Genomic DNA, 18,677 nt, shown 5'->3' with positions numbered 1-18,677 from the left:
TTCACTAAAAAGAATCAGTTCAATAGAATGATTCATTCACGAACCGACTTCACAGACCGATCGTTTAGCTTCATAAGACCTCAATATATCGTCAGGAGCCATGGGTATTAATTTTGTGCTGCCTGATATGCTTTTCCAACTTTCAAAGTGACGGTAGCCCTTGACTTGCATTTTATGAATCAGCAAGGACCACAATTTCCGCTAAAAATCGTCTTTACTGTTCTACTGAAGAACAAAGTCACCTACATCTTGTATGATCTGAGCAGACTTTCATTTTTGGGTGAACTATCTATTTAAACATCAACTGTCTGTCACTTAATATCTACACGTTAAATGGGAAGCATTATGCTTAAGTCATTCCTTTACAAGAGGTATATATCAAAAGAGAAATATTCTTCTAAACTGTGTGCAAACACACTACTGTACAACCAAAGAAATCACCTTTCAAGTGCACTTTTATATCATCCCTAATTTGATTAAGTTGTACTCTAATACACCTATGTGAAGTTACACAAATCAATCTTTTTATGACACTGACCTTGACTATTTTGATATTATTACAACCCAATGACATTTGGGAAGACGAAACTGGAATAAGTTTAAAATACAATAAAATAAAATGAGTGTAAACATAAAAATAATATTATTTTGCACTTGACAAAACAGGCTGTGCTTCTTCCTTAGCAGTCAATGGTTTTAGCGGAAAAACAGGACAATGACCAGCGGCCCTGAACAGCCAAACAAAGGTTTCCTTGCACTAGCAAACATGCTCGTTCTCCTCCATGTTCACACTGTCCTTACAGCTGCTTTCGTTCGAGGCTCCAGATGAGACGGAGGTGAGGAGTGGGTCGCTCGTTGCTACATATGGCAATGTGTCGTCCATCAGGATGTCGTCGAGTTTGGCGCCATGTGCCTTTGGGACAAAACCATAAGCATCGGTGGAATTGCTAGAGTCGTTAAAGGTGATTGTGCCGTCATTTAGGTCTAGGGTGCTGGAGCGGCCCATGTCAGGGCAAGACGGGTGTGCATGAGTGAACATCTCCTGGGTGCAGTCGCCCAGGACCGGCTCCTGTTTGATAGGCCGGGCTGCTAGTGTAGTCACGGCCAGTCCGTGAGCACGAGCCTGGATTTCCAGCTCCTGGATTAGATACAACAAAGCAATAACTGAAACATATACTGTAACTAAATTAATGAACCTACGAATGACCACTTTTCTAGATGTATCTATATTCAAACATACAATTTAAATCTAGAAAAATATAAAAAAATATAAATTAATAAAATGAGTAAACATTTGAAATATAAAAATATGGGCCAGTTTAACTATCAGCTTGCACCGGTGCAAACATTCTTTTAGCGTTACAAAAATACTGTCAGGATTTACTAAAGACGCACAGTGACTAATTAGTGCTGAAAAGGTGTGGACACAGTTATTGTAGGAGTTTCCCTTTAAGACGCAAAAGTTATGGTGGGACAGTATAAAATTAATCTCGCAACGCATTGTACTAACGTTTGCGTTCATCAAATTACTGGAATTTGCGCCATTATTTAATGCACAATACAAGCATGTCTTAAACTATTTTGCGCTTGAAACGGCTGCCATTATTGTTGCTATGAGGAGGCAACGCAGAGAGAGCGCATGGTAGAAGAGAGAGGATTTTTCCACACATATTCATTTATTTGGAAAGAACACATTATCCAAACATATCGTTCTCCAAGCCATGTTATTTTTTATTTGCTTCAGGCAATAAAAGACGACTTTTCCCTTGACTAGGAGTCACGCAATACCAGATCTATCAAAACTTTTGGCCTCCGGTTCTTTTCCACAAACTGTGGCTTCCATATTTCTTTATTGTTTATTCGCGACTACGTTCGTTTGAGCTGCACTTGGTATACTGCGCTGGTCGATATGTAAATGAGATGTTGAGTCTTTGTTAGTAAATCCCCCGCAGAAATTTCCACACCCATCAGCGTTGTTTTGGAATTAGCCCTGTTTAGTAAAACTGGCCCTTATTTAAATATTACCATTAAAATACAAACTATTACCTAAAGTGACCCTCAGTCCTAAATATGGTTAGAGAAAAAATTATTTGTTGTTACTAACCAAAAGCACTACATTATTTCAAGTTCAACCCCATAACAGAAAGTTTGGAATTCATATACTTATCTATTAAAGTAAAAAATAAAAATACCTGTATACCTGTAACATTTGAGAACATTTGTGCAGTTTTAATAAGCTAGTGTGCCTTTGGTGTCAGACATAACTGAAAGAATATGTTTTGGGTTGAGGGTCGTTGCAAAAAATGTCTTATATTGATGGCTAATAAAAATAGGCTAATAATCCTTGTACCTTTTTTTAAAATAATGATAAATAATTTATAATAAACAATGCAACATTTCATAATGAATTGAGACTTCAAATTCAAGGTGACTTAAGTGTTTTTAAAATCCTATATTATATATATATATAAAATTCTTAGAAGAAAACACTTTTTGAATATTTCTTTTCTAAAATATTTTGTTAGTTAGTCATTGAAATTTACCCTTGTGAAAAAGAAACACACTTAACTCTATTTAATATGCACTTAAGGTATAATTGACGGGGTCATATGACGTTGCTAAAAAGAAATTATGGTGTGTATTTGGTGTAATGCAATGTGTTTATGTGGTTTAAGGTTAAAAAAAACACATTATTTTCCACATACTGTACATTATTGTTTCTCCTCTATGCCCTGCCTTTCTGAAATGTGATTAAAAAAAAAAAAAAAAGTGTTATGCAAATCTTCCCACACAGTGATGTAGACATGTGGGGGTGTGTTTGAACGAGACATTTTAGGAGGGTGTGGACAAGTCTTAACTTTGATAAAGAATATCTCTTTGGATTTGAGACTTTAGTCTTTGCAACTTTACAGGTCTTCTTTATGCACCAAGAGCTTGTAATACTACAAAGAGAAAGGAAAAATTGAAATCGCATCATATGACCCCTTTAAAAAAATTCTGGTAGATAATTTAATATAAATGAAATAAATCACCACTTAAGTGTTTCTTAATAAACTTAAGTACACTGAATTTCTTATGTTAAACATAAAAGAAGATATTTTGACTTCAATAGTATGGGGGAAAATTATGAAAGTCAATGGCTTAACTGTTTGGTTACAAACGTTCTTCAAAATATCTTCTTATATTTTTTGTTTGCCCTCAAGTCTATTTTATAAATCTGGCCCTGTTCTGTCACTTTTGACTGAAAAACACTGACATTTTAAAATTAAAAAAATTGTAGCTTAATTGGAATGAGATTACTGTTGTTGCATTAGCTATGTGAACGCACAATAATGATCATGGACATGATTTCATTCTTAAAAGGCTGAAAACGAAAAAAAATGGCCATGCAATACAAATAAATTGTATAAATATTGCACAGTATCATAAAATCCCCTCAAAATTAAAAAAAAAAAAACCTGTAAAAGTGTTATTTTTTTAAAGACTTAAAGCTTATTTTTATCCATAATGCATGTGCTAAAGTTCACTCCTTTTTCATAAGGGTAATTTTGAAAAGCATACTATTTCTGTATGCCATTCCATTGTATGCTACAGCTGTATTTTATAGTTCCCTTTCAAGGGAACTTCGAAACTGCATCCTCTAGGGGACACTATGGGGAACACCTCGTCGTGATCCGTGTCTGAAGCATACATTGAAAAAACACCAACTTGTTGACCGGCTACAGCTTCTGACGTCACTACCGGCGTGACTATAAACAGGCACCGGGAGAACACGTAATTCACTTCTTCGTCTTCACTGACTGTTCTGTTTGAAGCAAGCATCTGAAAGAACTGGTAAGAGCGATCTTTCTCTGTATATCATGGCGACTACTAGCAACCGTTTAGACAATGTGTGCATCCGTTTCGGCGTTATTTGACACCCGATGACACACGCAATCTTTGCGTCATTTGTTTTGGGTGAAGAGCAAACAAGGAAAAAAAGCTCCGCTCTCGTTCATCTCTCTTTCAAAAAAAAGGAAAAAAGGCAGTCATCTGCTTCCCGCGGTTCAGGACCTGTCTCTGCTGAGGCACAGAGGAGAATGAGCTTATGAGAATACAGGTGGATCTGTTTGAATGTTTTAAAGAGGGATTTTCCCTTTCGCGCTCGTAATGGCGCCGAACGAGAGAGAGCCTCAGGAGGATGATATTATATCTTTAACACTATCTGATACTGAGGTTAGTGCTCTGCTGGGTTTTTACCCAGGAAAAGCAGGAGATATTTGAGGATGGTGAAGAAGCTGAGGCGGAGCCTTCTCAATTCTCCTGCCCTGCGTATGTAGAGCTGTTAGAGGTTATGGATCGCACCACGGCAAAGTTGGACTTGCCATGAAAATGCGCTAACAAGATGACGATGTAAGGCCATTAAAAAATTAATTAAAAAAAATAATAAAAAACCCTCGATGAGCGTTTTCTTTTGGACCATAGCCCTCCAGCTCAGGTGAGCCTTCCATTTCTGCATGATCTCCATACAGATATCAAAAATAAATGAAAGAGGCCGTTTTCTTCTGGCATCCCTCGGTTTCGGCATTGGAGTAAATCTGCCGACATCGAGGTGATGCGAGAAAGCGGCTATGAGGGGATGCCCCCTGTACAAAGAGCTAAAAAAAAATCCTTTCTGCGGGGGAGACATCCTCTCTTAAGCTCCCTCCTTGCCATCTTAGCCCCTTCGGAAATTCATCTGGCTTAGATGGCAAGGCATAAGCAGCAGCAGGTCAGGCTGTGGCTTTGTTACACGCGATGTTGGTGCTTCAAGCATATCAGGCTGATCTGCTAAGAGACCTGGATGGAGGCAAGGGCCTTTCTCCTGTTCAGGTAGCCACGCCACACCACGGACCTCTCCCCATGCTACCAAGTAGGCCGCCTCCGCCATGGGCGGGACTAGGGCGACCATGGTTACCACACTGTGGTAAGTTCACATGCTAGTATTCTGCGTTCTTTCTAAAATCCTATATGGTGAGGGCTTCACGCGGTTGCTTCTTGCCCTTTCTTAAGTTGGTAAAAGCCCCATTCATCTTGGGCGCCACTCCACCTATGTATCCTCGGATACCCATCTAAACAGGGTGTTGCTACTAGAGAACTGTTGAGACAGCTCTTTCAGCAAGCTTATGGGTGAGCTAGCGGTAGCCCCTGTTTGACAGGCAAGACGTCTAAACGTCCCAGGGGCAACTCCCGTGGAAATGGTAGAGTTGGTACTTAGTGCTCGCCATGATTCTGGCCTGCACTCCCCTCAGCATGGCGGCGTGGGTATACTGTTTCCCATAGCGCCCCCTAGAGGACGCAGTTCAAAGTTCCCTTGAAAGGGAACGTCTCAGGTTACGAATGTAACCATGGTTCCCTAAGTAGGGAACGAGACACTGCGTCCTCTAGCTCCCTGCCATGCTTCGGACGCAAGCTTCAGACGAAGTGAATGACGTGTTCTCCCGGTGCCTGTTTATAGTCGCGTCGGTAGTGACATCAGAGGCTGTAGCCGGCCAACAAGTTGGTGTTTTTTCAATGTATGCTTCAGACACGGATCACGACGAAGTGTTCCCCATAGCGGCCCCTAGAGGACGCAGTGTCTCGTTCCCTACTCAGGGAACCAAGGTTACATTCGTAACCTGAGACGTTATGTATTGATGTGTGAACTGACCTGTATCCTGAGCATCAGGTGGCGGTTGGCGTGTTCCAGCTTCTTCTGACGGTTCTCCAGCTCTTTGGCGCGCTGCTGCTCTCTCTGAAGTTTCCTGATGTAATCCACAGAGGCCTTCAGGATAGTGCCCTTGTTCCAGCGCATGTCCCTGAGCAACACACACAAGATGCTGACACCAGCACATCTGACAGACCCTCTATCAACAGCACTAGCCTCTGCCGTGATAACAGCACGTACTCATCTGCTTCATGTGTAAGTGTGTATTTACTGAACACTGGGGTGCTTACGGATCATTTGATTTAGGAATCAGAGTCCCCAGTTCTTTGATTCGATCGTTAATGTTGAATCTCCGTCGCCTCTCAACTGAAACAGATGGAAAATGCATCTTAATATTACACAGTTGTATTTATAAATTCACTCAAAAAAATCACATTTACAGTAATTTACTTACACTCAAAGTATGGGACAAAGACTGTAACTTAATTATGTCATTGTTACAAACTGAGGGACGAATGAAAATGGTTTTCTTTTGTAAAACAGAACAGTGAACAGTGTTTCAGGCTGCTACCCTACATACAAAAGCAAACTCACTTAAGTTATGGTTGTCCTTTTTTTGCCTTTCCTTTGCGAAAGCGCGAACTTCTGCCTCTGAAAAAGATAAAGGAGTGTGAGAAGAGAAACTGAAAGCAGGATGTTTATCTGCCATATGTTTTGGCACCCTTTAAATATCACTGCAGTTGTCTTTTATAGCACATTTTATCTCACCAAAATCCCTTTTCCACAAAATCTAGATCATTTTCTGTATAGATTATTACCTACAGTTTTTTTATGCGTAAATTACCGAGACACTATTAATTTCCAAGATGATGGCTGCCACTTACATACAACTTTACGAGGTCCCATGAAAAAAAAAAAAATGAAATGTTTATTCTGTAATAAAACCTACTATTTTATATACTACTTTTTAAAAATAGTAGGCAGCAAGTAGTGTACACTACATAGTATTATACAATGTGTTTTTTGCAGTAAGCTAGTATCTAATTATGAACATGACTGAACTTGAATGTAAAACAATTTTATATAACAATTTAACAATTCTATATAACATTCAAAAGTTTGATTTTACTAAGTTTTATATATATATATATATATATATATATATATATATATATATATATATATATATATTATTCAGCAAGTATGAAAGCTTGTTTCTCCCACTGAATAAAAAAAAAAAAATGTTGTTACAACTTATCTCACAATTTTATCTGTTTTTTTTCTAAGGAATTTAGAACTGCGTTATACAAAGTTGCAATTGTGAGTTATAAAATCAGAATTGTGAGCTTATTTTTCTCCCTTAGAATTTACAACTCTCAACGAGTTTATATCTCACATTTCTCAGAAAAAAGGTCAAGATATAAACTAAGAACTCAAATTAACATCTTACAATTCTGAATTTGTTTCTTGAAGTTCGAAAGAATTGCGAAAAAAAGTACAAATTGTGATACATAAACTCAAGAAGAAAAATCAACATTGATAATACTCAGAAACAATAATAATAATAATCAGAAATGTTTATTGAGCAGCAAATCAGCATATTAGAATGATTTCTGAAGGTTCATGTGACACTGAAGCATGTAAAATTTTTATATATAAACTAATGTGCCAGTATGGGTAAATCTAATCCATAAAACAATTGTAATCCATAGAATGATTATGTTTCTGTTTTTTTTAACAGACATGCAGACGAGGAGAGAAATCTTCGAACGTACCCACAGGAAACCCTTCAGGGCTTTGATAGCTCTCAAACTTGCTACAGGAGCTGGGCTTGTCCATGATGTGCATCATGGCTGGAGATGGAGTAACTATGTAGCATACGAGCATATGTTTTCAATCTCTCACTCATATCATCATTCACATGACATTTCTACTGACTTTAAAAGGTGAAACACATTTCAGTACATCGTCAAAAGGCCTGGAGGGTCTTAGACGCTAAAGACCGACATTAACTAATTCATATGACTCTTACCAGAGAATTCCCTTTTAATGTTGGGCAGGTTGGCAGGGCACGAGTTACTGATAGAGATTCCCGGAGGCGGCATGCCTGGGTTACTATACATGTCCAAGATGTTCGCTGACACAGGGATCTAGAAACACAAGATCATGTATATTACTGTCTCTTTTTTCGTTTTTTTTGGAGCTCACTGTGTGGAAAAGAGCAGCATGTGTGTTCTGCCTATGACATGAGAGTCAGTAAATGAAGACTATTCACTGTTCCTCTGCAGACAGCAGTCAGGCAGATATCAGATCAAGTGTTGACAGCTGAATCGCACGGGCTTCTACTACACTGACACCAGCCACAGCTCTGATTGTGTGAGATGACAGAAAGAGACAAAGTCTCACCAAGCTCACTGCTAATATAAAAATACACTCGAGTCACTGTAGTTCTTCAAACTTGTTGACAATGTTGGGGAAAGTTGCTTTTTAATGTAATGCACTGCAACATTGTGCTACTCCATAAAAAAGTAACTAATTGCATCATTATGGAAAGTAATGCATTATGTTAGTTTTGCTTTACTTTAGTCACCTGAGCTGCGCTTGCTTGTTTGTTTTTTAAAAAACAAATCCCTCAAAAGTTGTATTTTTGGCAACTGTAAAGGCCCTTTCATATCAAAAGTGAAATGAATAAGCCTCAAGCTGAAGGAAGTGTGTCTGCCTCTGCACTTATGCCCACTTTCTCTCAACATGGGGACAGGAGAGCTGTCAGTGAATAAATGGGAAAACAAAGTAACTTGTGTTACTTATACTTTATTGCCAAAAGTATTGGGATACCCCCTTCTAATGAACAGGTTTGACTACTTTAGTAATTTCCAAGAGTACAAATCTTAATGTTTAAGCATACAATGATATTCTAGGGAAGCAACAGTTTGGACAGGACCCTTTTCTAATCTAACATGACAATGCCTCTGTGTATAAGGCAAGATTCACAGACAAGTTATTGATTCAGTCAGTGTGGAAGAACTTAATTGGTCCCAGTCCTAATCCCAGTTGAACACCTCTGATGTGACTTAACATCCAGACTATATTATAACTGTTGCTATACAGTTAGAAACACAATTCCCTAGAATATCATTATATGCTTAAACATTAAGACTTGTACTCATGAAAATTACTAAAGTAGCGAAACCTGCTCATTAGAACTGGCTGTTCAAATACTTTTGGCAATATAGTGCATTTGAAAAAGTGACTCAGATATTTTCTTGCAAATTTAAAATGAATGCATTACATTACTATTTTTTTTTAAAAAGGTAATCTGATTATGTAACTTTGCTTGTAAAGCACTACACCCAACACTGCTTGTAGTTCTTAAAGGTCTTGATCAGGGTTTACTTAACTAAACAAAAATATGGTATTATAGTAACGTTTTTTTTTTTTGACTAACGATTTGCTTTTTTTGCAAGCAAAATAAAACAAATAACATAAAATAATAAATATTTCATTTCGGTAACCATTTTTTATAAACAAGTTTAACTGAATACATATTTTGTATTACATTACTTACAGTTGCAACCAAAATAAAATAAAATAAAACAATATATCTGTCACACCATCACTCTGTTTTGACTTTGGTTGCCTGTCTTGTTCATGATTTCCCCTTGATTGCCTTCGGTAGTTCACCTGTGTCTAGTTAATTTAGTCATTAGTTCCTCTTCCATTTGTATAAATTCCCTTCCTTTAGTTCTCTGAGCTGCCAGTTATTGTGTTGAATGTTACCCTGAGTGTGTGTGTGTGCGTGTGTGTGTGTGTGTGTGTGTGTGTGTGTGTGTGTGTGTGTGTGTGCGTGCGTGTACGTGTACATGTGTGTGAGTGAGAATACTTTCTTGTTCTTGTGGATTTAATATTTATCTGTTTGGATTATCTTCGTTGTGCACTTCTCATCTTGGCTCCATGCAGACTCTATTATATTAATTGTCTTTTTGCCAGAAAAATTTAATGAATACATAATTTCTTTATATTAGCACAGTTTTTTTAAGTAAGTTATATAAAATCTAATAAAATAATTAACATTTATTTTTATTACTTTTTTTTGCAAGTAAAATTAAATAATCACACATTATATTACCACAGTTTTTTCTTTTTTAGTTTTTGCAAGCAAAAAAAAAACAAAAAAAATAAAACAATATAAGACAAATAATATTATTAAGAATTCAAGTAACTAACTATCTAAAACTAAAAAACTACATTTTGCTGTGCTATTATGTAAACTCGTACTCTTTTTCTGTGGTCATTATATTATATTTGTGAAATAAACAAACACACTGAACCACACAAGAATAAATAAATACATAAATGTTAAATGCAAATATTTTATGAAATAAAATGGTTATATTTTAATATTTCATTATATGAACTGTTTTTATATAATTGTTTTTTTGTGAACTAATAATAAAAGATAAAAATAGAATATTATATAAAACATTTTTTTTATATAAAATTATATAAAATATTTCATTATATGAAATGTTATGCAAGAAAAATTAATTTTACTGTTAAACTGTCTTGTTTTTGTCTTTTTGAAAACAAATAAATTAAAAGTAATACTAATAAATAATGTAATTATATTACTATATAGGGCTCATAAAAGCATGAAATAGCGTGATTTATTTTTCTATGGTAGTCATTAGTCAATGGTTTGGAACTGTTCATGTGCTTCTGGTGACTTCAGCCAAGCAGCACTATCACACAACAAATATATAATTACAGTAGGAAGATATGCCTCCTTCCACATAACTCATATTAGTATTTACAAGAGCTGAAGGTGCAACAGAAGAGAATATAAGAGTGTATATACCGTGTTGGCCATCTGAAGTCCGGGGTCCAACGACAGTCCCATGATATCATCATTGTAGCTGGATTCCAAACTAATGATGTCGTCAATGACATCGTCCATCTGAGAAAAACCAAAAGCAAAAGATATCATCAGCTGTGAGAGCTCATCCCCTCAGCAACAGCATAACGCACTGTGAAGTTAATTAACCCTGGAAAAATGCAAGAGTTCAAATCAACCAATAGCTATGCTGAAACTCATCGGTTAATCTGACGCACATCCTAAAGAGCTGCATATTTCCTCTTAGACTCGGTCTAATCTATTAACACTTGTTTTAGCACATCTCTCTCTCACACACAGTGAGCAGTGACGCAATCCACACCAGCTGCTTCAGCGAGACGTTCACAGAGACACAAACACTTTTACTGATTAGCAGGTACTGAGCTCTAAAAGGACATCTTCAGAATGTCTCTACCTAGTTATACATCATTTACCGATGCGGCTGGATTTGTGGGAAATATGTCTGGCGTGCTCTTGGTGAATCTGTCAGGATCCTGTCGCCTCTGTCTAGTCTTGTTTATGGTGTTTATGTTTTGTTCTCTTCTTTGTGTTGGGCACATGCTTTCTGTTTTGATCATTTGCCATGTGCTCAGTATTACATCTTGGCTCATTTTTAGCCTCATGTCCTCCGCTTTATATTCTCCTTGTGTGTTTTGTCCTGGCCTGGTTTGTCTTCTCAGTCTAGTTCTAGCTCTAGTCTAGCTGGTATAAACCCTACCAGAGGGCCTTTTGGTTTGGCTGTTATATATTATATGTTTATGCCCAGGTTTGTGGCATATTTAGTTATTTTTATTTTCCATAAACATCACAAAATCAAGCACTTTCAACACTTCCAGTGCTCCTCCAGCACTTGGGTTCTGTCTTATACCCTGACAGAACCTTATATAGAGCATGTCTGGGTCATTTTTTAATTTTAAAGAAAATATTTAGAAACATCTTGGAATTGTGAATTGTGATCTTCAATGATTCATTACTTTTTACGGTCCAGTATATGTCAGTAATTTTTTTGTAATGAAAAATAAATAAATAAATACATTAGCATTCCATAAAAATAGGTCTTACTTATCTTAAATATTTAGCAAAATATATATTTCATTTATTTATTTTTTTTTTTTTTGGTTCACTTACTATTAAATGCTTTGATATTTCACTTTAATGGTTTCTAAAAAATAATGGCTCTATTAGTATAATTGCTGCAGATTTTCTAAAATTTGTACAAAGTTATTTGATATTTATATATGATATTTATAAATTGTATTTATTAGTGCTTAATCGTGATTAATTGCATTCAAAATAAACGTCTTTGTTTATATAATGTATGTGTATACTGTGTATATTTATTTTATTTATATATAAATACACACATGCATGTATATATTTAAGAAAGATATTTTTATATTTTAAATATATTTATATATAATATAAATTATATGAATATAAATATATACATGTAAATATTTTTTATGTATGCTGTATGTGTGTATTTATACATGCATAATAAATATACACAGTACATATACATTATGTAAACAAAAAAGTTTATTTTGGATGCGATTAATTGTATATCATATAATCATATAGTGGATTTATTTTTATAATATGTTTTAAACCTGTTGTACAATATGTTTTTACAATATGTTTTTTGTTGTTGTTTCTTTGTTTGTTTGTTTTAGAAAAAAAAACAGATTTTGGATAAATGTCCTCTTCATTGTTTCTATATTTGATCCCCAATGACCTGCTGTCAATGATTATATTAGCTGTTCACCAACTATGGTGAGTGCATTGTTATGGTTTGTGATATTTTTATGAATTCAATTTAAATAAACATTTAAATTTTAGGTTAACCTGATCAAGAAAAACAACATTTGGTCAGCCCAGACATGGCCTGCCACTGACATTTGGAGTCAAAATGAAGAAACTGTCAAACTATGTTCTGATAAAATACATAAACTGAAACCAACTGTAGTTTTTTGTGTACCCTCAATAGAATGACTCTAACATAGTAACAACATTAAAATAATGTATAACCCTCTGTATACATCTGGAAAATCATGAATCAATATAAATGCAATTTATAAATATAAGATATAAATAAATCTGATTAATACATATCAGTTATAAATATCAAATAACTTGTACAAAGGTATACAACAATTATACTGATGTAGCCATTGTTTATAGAAAGTGGAATCTGACAGTGTTTTGTCATTACCTCTTTCTCGCAGGTGGAGTTGAGGGTCAGTAAGGCCATGGGACTGTTGGGGGCGCTGTTGCCCGGCCCCGGAGGCATTCCCCCGTGGTCAGGGGCCTGGCTGGGACACGGCAAGCTCACGGCCTGCGAGCCGAGCTTTCCTCCCAGCGTGGTGCACAGATACGCCTTCACCTGCTGCCTCTGAGCCTGCTGGATGTGATACTTCGTGGGGTTTTCAAGATGCGTTTGAACCTTCAGACAGAGAGAGAGAGAGACGGACAGGAAATAATCACACATCACACATGATGAGGAAGTACCATGTAACACATTTAAGAATTCAAGTAACTAACTATTCTAATTCATTTTGCTGTGCTATTATGTAAACTCGTACTCTTTTCCTGTGGTCATTACATTATATTTGTGAAATAAAACAAACACACTGAACCACACAAGAATAAATAAATACATAAATCTAAGATCAGTACATTTTTGCACTTAAAAACGCATTAAAACTTTGTAAAAATAGACTTTATTTCCGTTAGGTAAAATATTTTATGAAATAAAATGGTTATATTTTAAATAGTAAATGGTCAAATATTGTATGAAATAATTTTTGGTTAATTCATCTATTGGTGCTGTTGTATAAATAGTTTTTTGTTCCGCTGTGAAATAAAACGGAACCACACCAAATTAATTAATTAATTTCATCTAAAAATTACAGACAACCAGAAAAGGGTAAATTGTCTAAAAATGTTGCAACTATTCACCCTTCACACCATGTAAACATAATAATTCACTATTTGTAATGAAATATTTATTTTTTAATAATCTATTTTATGATATTACTTAACAACAACAACAATAATAATTATAATTATTATTTATAGTAAAAAAGCCAATAACCTGAACCATTTTATCCCACTTCCAAGAATTCTGTAATCACTGTTCCTTCGTCAAATCAGTAATAATTACTGTAATTCCCCAAAATAGCCTCCCATTCTATTCATAGCTCAGTTATTCATCTCTTAAGTTCCTCCTCCACATGAGCCATGCAAACATAATGACCTTTACACTCAGAGGTCACGACTCAAACCACACATGACACACTTAACAAGTGTGTAGGACAAACAGGACAAGCCCTAGAGTACAGACTGCAGCTTTGGTATAGGTATTATACGACTTATAAAATATTATAATTATGTTTGATCACTTTACTGCTGTGAATGAAACCTCAACTATTAGATCAACTGAAGCGAGTATCTATTAAATTGATTTGAGCATTGAAGAATGCAGCTGGTTGTGCCTAAAAAGGGCTGAATAACGGATTAGCTTTGCCTGTTGGACAATTAACACAAGACACAACAAACACTACTGAACTTGTGCTGTTTAATGTCAAAATATGCCTTCATGGAGCAACTGTGACGTCAATGTGAGGTTGAAACAATGGAGTCTTTCTGTGGCTCATAGTGACTCCAGCAGCAAACATCTCCCACCTCTGTCTTGTCTCTGCCTGCCTCATTCAGATCTCAGCGCTGCAAACGTGAGAAAGACTGACGAAACACACGCGTGACCTCTCACAGCTCAACCGTCACTTTTCCAGCTGTTCTCTGAGGAACGATAAAGTATGCATGACTAAACCGAATGTGAACCTCATAACAACACTGCTCTGAAAACAGCCTCCAGTGTCTGTGCTAATATGAAGGAATTTCTGTCCGGATTTTTCACAGGTGTTTTACCTGCATTATCACTATTATCACCGACTATTACTGTACACTGTAATATAGCATGCTGTTGAGCTCGTCATTGTTTAACTAGTTGCTTAAAGGTGCAGTAGGAGATCTTGGAAACTGCTAACATTAGCCAGATAGCACTGAAAGCAAACGACACACCCTCCCTGCAATCATCGTCCAAAGCCACACCCCCTGAATGCATTTATGCTCACAGACCATATCATCATATCATATCGATCTCAACACAGTTCATTCACGAATCTCTCTTTTAACGAGTTGGTTATCTGAATCAGGTGTGTTAATAAGCGAGACATGCAAAATATGTGCACGAGCACTGGAATTGGAAACCGCTGGGCTACATCATGTGTCATAAACCCACAAGAAAACTTTAAAAGTACTACAATACCAGGAAGGAAGACTGGGTTGTTTATGTTTGTCTGCCATTCTAGCTCTGTCTGCAGAGCATGCGTGAACGCGCTAATGATGTACTCTGTCTGCAGAGCGTGCGTGAACGCGCTAATGATGTGCTCTGTCTGCAGAGCATGCGTGAACGCGCTAATGATGTGCTCTGTCTGCAGAGCGTGCGTGAACGCACTATTGATGTGCTCTGTCTGCAGAGCGTGCGTGAACGTGCTAATGATGTGCTCTGTCTGCAGAGCATGCGTGAACGCGCTATTGATGAGCTCTGTCTGCAGAGCGTGCGTGAACGCGCTAATGATGTGCTCTGTCTGCAGAGCATGCGTGAACGCGTTAATGATGTGCTCTGTCTGCAGAGCATGCGTGAACATGCTAATGATGTGCTCTGTCTGCAGAGCATGCGTGAACATGTTAATGATGTGCTCTGTCTGCAGAGCATGCGTGAACGCGCTAATGATGAGCTCTGTCTGCAGAGCGTGCGTGAACGCGCTAATGATGTGCTCTGTCCGCAGAGCATTTGGAACGCGCTAATGATGTGCTCTGTCTGCAGAGCGTGTGTGAACGCGCTAATGATGTACTCTGTCTGCAGAGCGTGCGTGAACGCGCTAATGATGTACTCTGTCTGCAGAGCGTGCGTGAACATGCTAATGATGTGCTCTGTCTGCAGAGCGTGCGTGAACGCGCTAATGATGTACTCTGTCTTCAGAGCGTGCGTGAACGCGCTAATGATGTACTCTGTCTGCAGAGCGTGCGTGAACGGGCTAATGATGTGCTCTGTCTGCAGAGCGTGTGTGAACGCACTAATGATGTGCTCTGTCTGCAGAGCGTGCGTGAACATGCTAATGATGTGCTCTGTCTGCAGAGCGTGCGTGAACGCGCTAATGATGTGCTCTGTCTGCAGAGCGTGTGTGAACGCGCTAATGATGTACTCTGTCTGCAGAGCGTGCGTGAACGCGCTAATGATGTACTCTGTCTGCAGAGCGTGCGTGAACGCGCTAATGATGTACTCTGTCTGCAGAGCGTGCGTGAACGCACTAATGATGTGCTCTGTCTGCAGAGCGTGCGTGAATGCACTAATGATGTGCTCTGTCTGCAGAGCGTGCGTGAACGCGCTAATGATGTACTCTGTCTGCAGAGCGTGCGTGAACGCGCTAATGATGTGCTCTGTCTGCAGAGCATGCGTGAACGCGCTAATGATGTACTCTGTCTGCAGAGCGTGCGTGAACGCGCTAATGATGTACTCTGTCTGCAGAGCGTGCGTGAACATGCTAATGATGTACTCTGTCTGCAGAGCGTGCGTGAACATGCTAATGATGTGCTCTGTCTGCAGAGCGTGCGTGAACGCGCTGATGATGTACTCTGTCTGCAGAGCGTGCGTGAACGGGCTAATGATGTGCTCTGTCTGCAGAGTGTGCGTGAACGCGCTGATGATGTGCTCTGTCTGCAGAGCGTGCGTGAACGTGCTAATGATGTACTCTGTCTGCAGAGCGTGCGTGAACGTGCTAATGATGTACTCTGTCTGCAGAGCGTGCGTGAACGCGCTAATGATGTGCTCTGTCTGCAGAGCATGCGTGAACGCGCTAATGATGAGCTCTGTCTGCAGAGCGTGCGTGAACGCGCTAATGATGTGCTCTGTCTGCAGAGCATGCGTGAACGCGCTAATGATGTGCTCTGTCTGCAGAGCGTGTGTGAACGCGCTAATGATGTACTCTGTGTGCAGAGCGTGCGTGAACGCACTAATGATGTGCTCTGTGTGCAGAGCGTGCGTGAACGCACTAATGATGTGCTCTGTCTGCAGAGCGTGTGTGAACGCGCTAATGATGTACTCTGTGTGCAGAGCGTGCGTGAACGCACTAATGATGTGCTCTGTCTGCAGAGCGTGCGTGAACGCGCTAATGATGTGCTCTGTCTGCAGAGCGTGCGTGAACGCGCTAATGATGTGCTCTGTCTGCAGAGCGTGCGTGAACGCGCTAATGATGTACTCTGTCTGCAGAGCATGCGTGAACGCGCAAGCAAAATTCACAGTACCGGCCTATGCAGTTAGTGAAGGCAAACCAGGCAAAACAAGGAAGACAGTAACAGTACAAGAAAAGGCAATGAGCAAAAAGTCTTTGGATAAACAAAGAAATAAAACGCGAGTTAATATCAGCGTGGCTTTCCAGAGATGGCGAGAACTGAGGGAACTCAAGGGGCTGAAAAGTGACTCCTTGATGGCTTTATTTCTGCTGGACAGTTAAATCTTTCTTTTTGTATTTTGATCATACATATTTTTTGTTTATTTTTTCATGAAGCATGTGTCATTAGCACACGTAGCTGCGTAATATAGCTAACATAACATTACTTAGCGAGCCGTAGTAGAGACGATAAATAATCTATAGGAGCCCAGAAGGGAGGGGGTGGAGTGAATGGAAATAATGAGCTGTCTTTAAAACAGTCGTGAGAGGTCTACAGACACTCGATTTTTATACTTTCTTTTTCAGAGTACTTACATTTTAATTATGTATTGATATATAAATAAAGTTTAAACAAATTTGGAAAAAAAGTTTTTCAGGAGGAGCTACGGAATTTAATCTCTTTCCTATATAATAACTTATATGCACCTCAGAACGAGCAGACGAAACACAATTAATGCGGTTATTGCTTTCGGAGGTGGATGTTGCTGTTTGGGAACGCAGTCGTTTAAAGGTCCTATGACATGAAAATTTTACTTTCTGAGGTTTTTAAACATTATAATGAGTTCCCCTAGCCTGTATATGGTCCCCAAGTTTCTAGAAATTTGAATCGGTGTAAATCGAGATATTGCTATCTTTCTCTGCCTTTGAGAAAACGGAAGCTCAAACGGGCTGATCTGGAATCTCCTCTTTGTGACGTTGTAAAGAGAATTGTTACCTCCCCCTTCTCTGCTTTGCCCGCCCAAATATTTACATATAATTAAGTCGCAATGTCAGCACAGGCGTTACAAACAGACTTTTATGATATGGATTCGACAGCACCGCCACAAACAGTGCGTAACAGTGTACATTAATGCCTGATCTGTGATCAGTGATTTCTGATGTGTAGTTAATCATTAAAGTTCACACAGACTTTCTTTTCTAAATCGTTTAATACTGTTTATGCATCACTGAATCAAGCCAGTGACTAAACGATCAACTTCACGTTGTTTCTCTTAGTAGCATGAAACAAATCTGTTATTTAAATTGTGATTTAACTACAGAGAGCGATCAAAGAACGCTCCCTTTTTTTTCGGAGCTGTCACACATCGCGAGTATATCTGCACTCATATCTGATCACTGCATTCACGCGATAAACAGACTCTGTCTACTCAATGCTCATCACTGCAGCCTTTTATGTGATGGGAAAAGATCGAAAAAATAATTTTTATCAACACTTCCACGATTCGTTAATCTCGACAGCTGTAGTATATATATATATATATATATATATATATATATATATATATATATATATATATATATATATATATATATATGAGAGGGTTCCACATGTAATACGCATTTCGAATGCAAAGATGTCAGCCAATCACAACAGTTGTCGTTTACTCGGAGTCTCACAGCAGACACTCCCCTTCAAACAGAGCATTCAAGCCAGAGGGCTAATATCAGGACATAAAAATGCTTTTTATTTCTAAATTTTAAATGTAAAAATCATACTAAGAATATAAGTACACCTAAGGAAACATTAAAAAGCATTTAAAGAAAAGGAAATAATCCATGACCTTTAACAGTTCTGGGAGGCAATTATACAGAAATACTTTGGTATAGC

At 37.9% G+C, this 18,677-nt stretch overlaps 1 protein-coding gene across 4 annotated transcripts in view; it reads right to left on the bottom strand.

Annotated features, from left to right (window-relative positions):
* The window catches only part of LOC132117899 (microphthalmia-associated transcription factor-like), a 55,820-nt gene continuing 37,143 nt past the window's right edge, over positions 1–18,677 (bottom strand). For 2 of the 4 annotated variants that reach the window (XM_059527247.1, XM_059527245.1), the window contains 8 exons: positions 12,769–12,999; positions 10,521–10,619; positions 7,698–7,815; positions 7,441–7,533; positions 6,260–6,316; positions 5,956–6,031; positions 5,669–5,816; positions 1–1,138 (listed from right to left, as the gene is read on the bottom strand). In XM_059527247.1, the coding sequence (XP_059383230.1) occupies positions 758–1,138; positions 5,669–5,816; positions 5,956–6,031; positions 6,260–6,316; positions 7,441–7,533; positions 7,698–7,815; positions 10,521–10,619; positions 12,769–12,999 (1,203 nt within the window). In that variant the 3' untranslated portion in view covers positions 1–757. The remainder of the gene's footprint in view (positions 1,139–5,668; positions 5,817–5,955; positions 6,032–6,259; positions 6,317–7,440; positions 7,534–7,697; positions 7,816–10,520; positions 10,620–12,768; positions 13,000–18,677) is intronic. The other 2 variants (XM_059527248.1, XM_059527246.1) reach the window with 1 other exon arrangement.

The sequence above is a fragment of the Carassius carassius genome, chromosome 37, assembly GCF_963082965.1.
Source record: "Carassius carassius chromosome 37, fCarCar2.1, whole genome shotgun sequence".
Classification (NCBI taxonomy): domain Eukaryota; kingdom Metazoa; phylum Chordata; class Actinopteri; order Cypriniformes; family Cyprinidae; genus Carassius; species Carassius carassius.
Note: the sequence above shows the minus strand (reverse complement) of the source record. Positions and strands in the feature narration are given on the sequence as shown.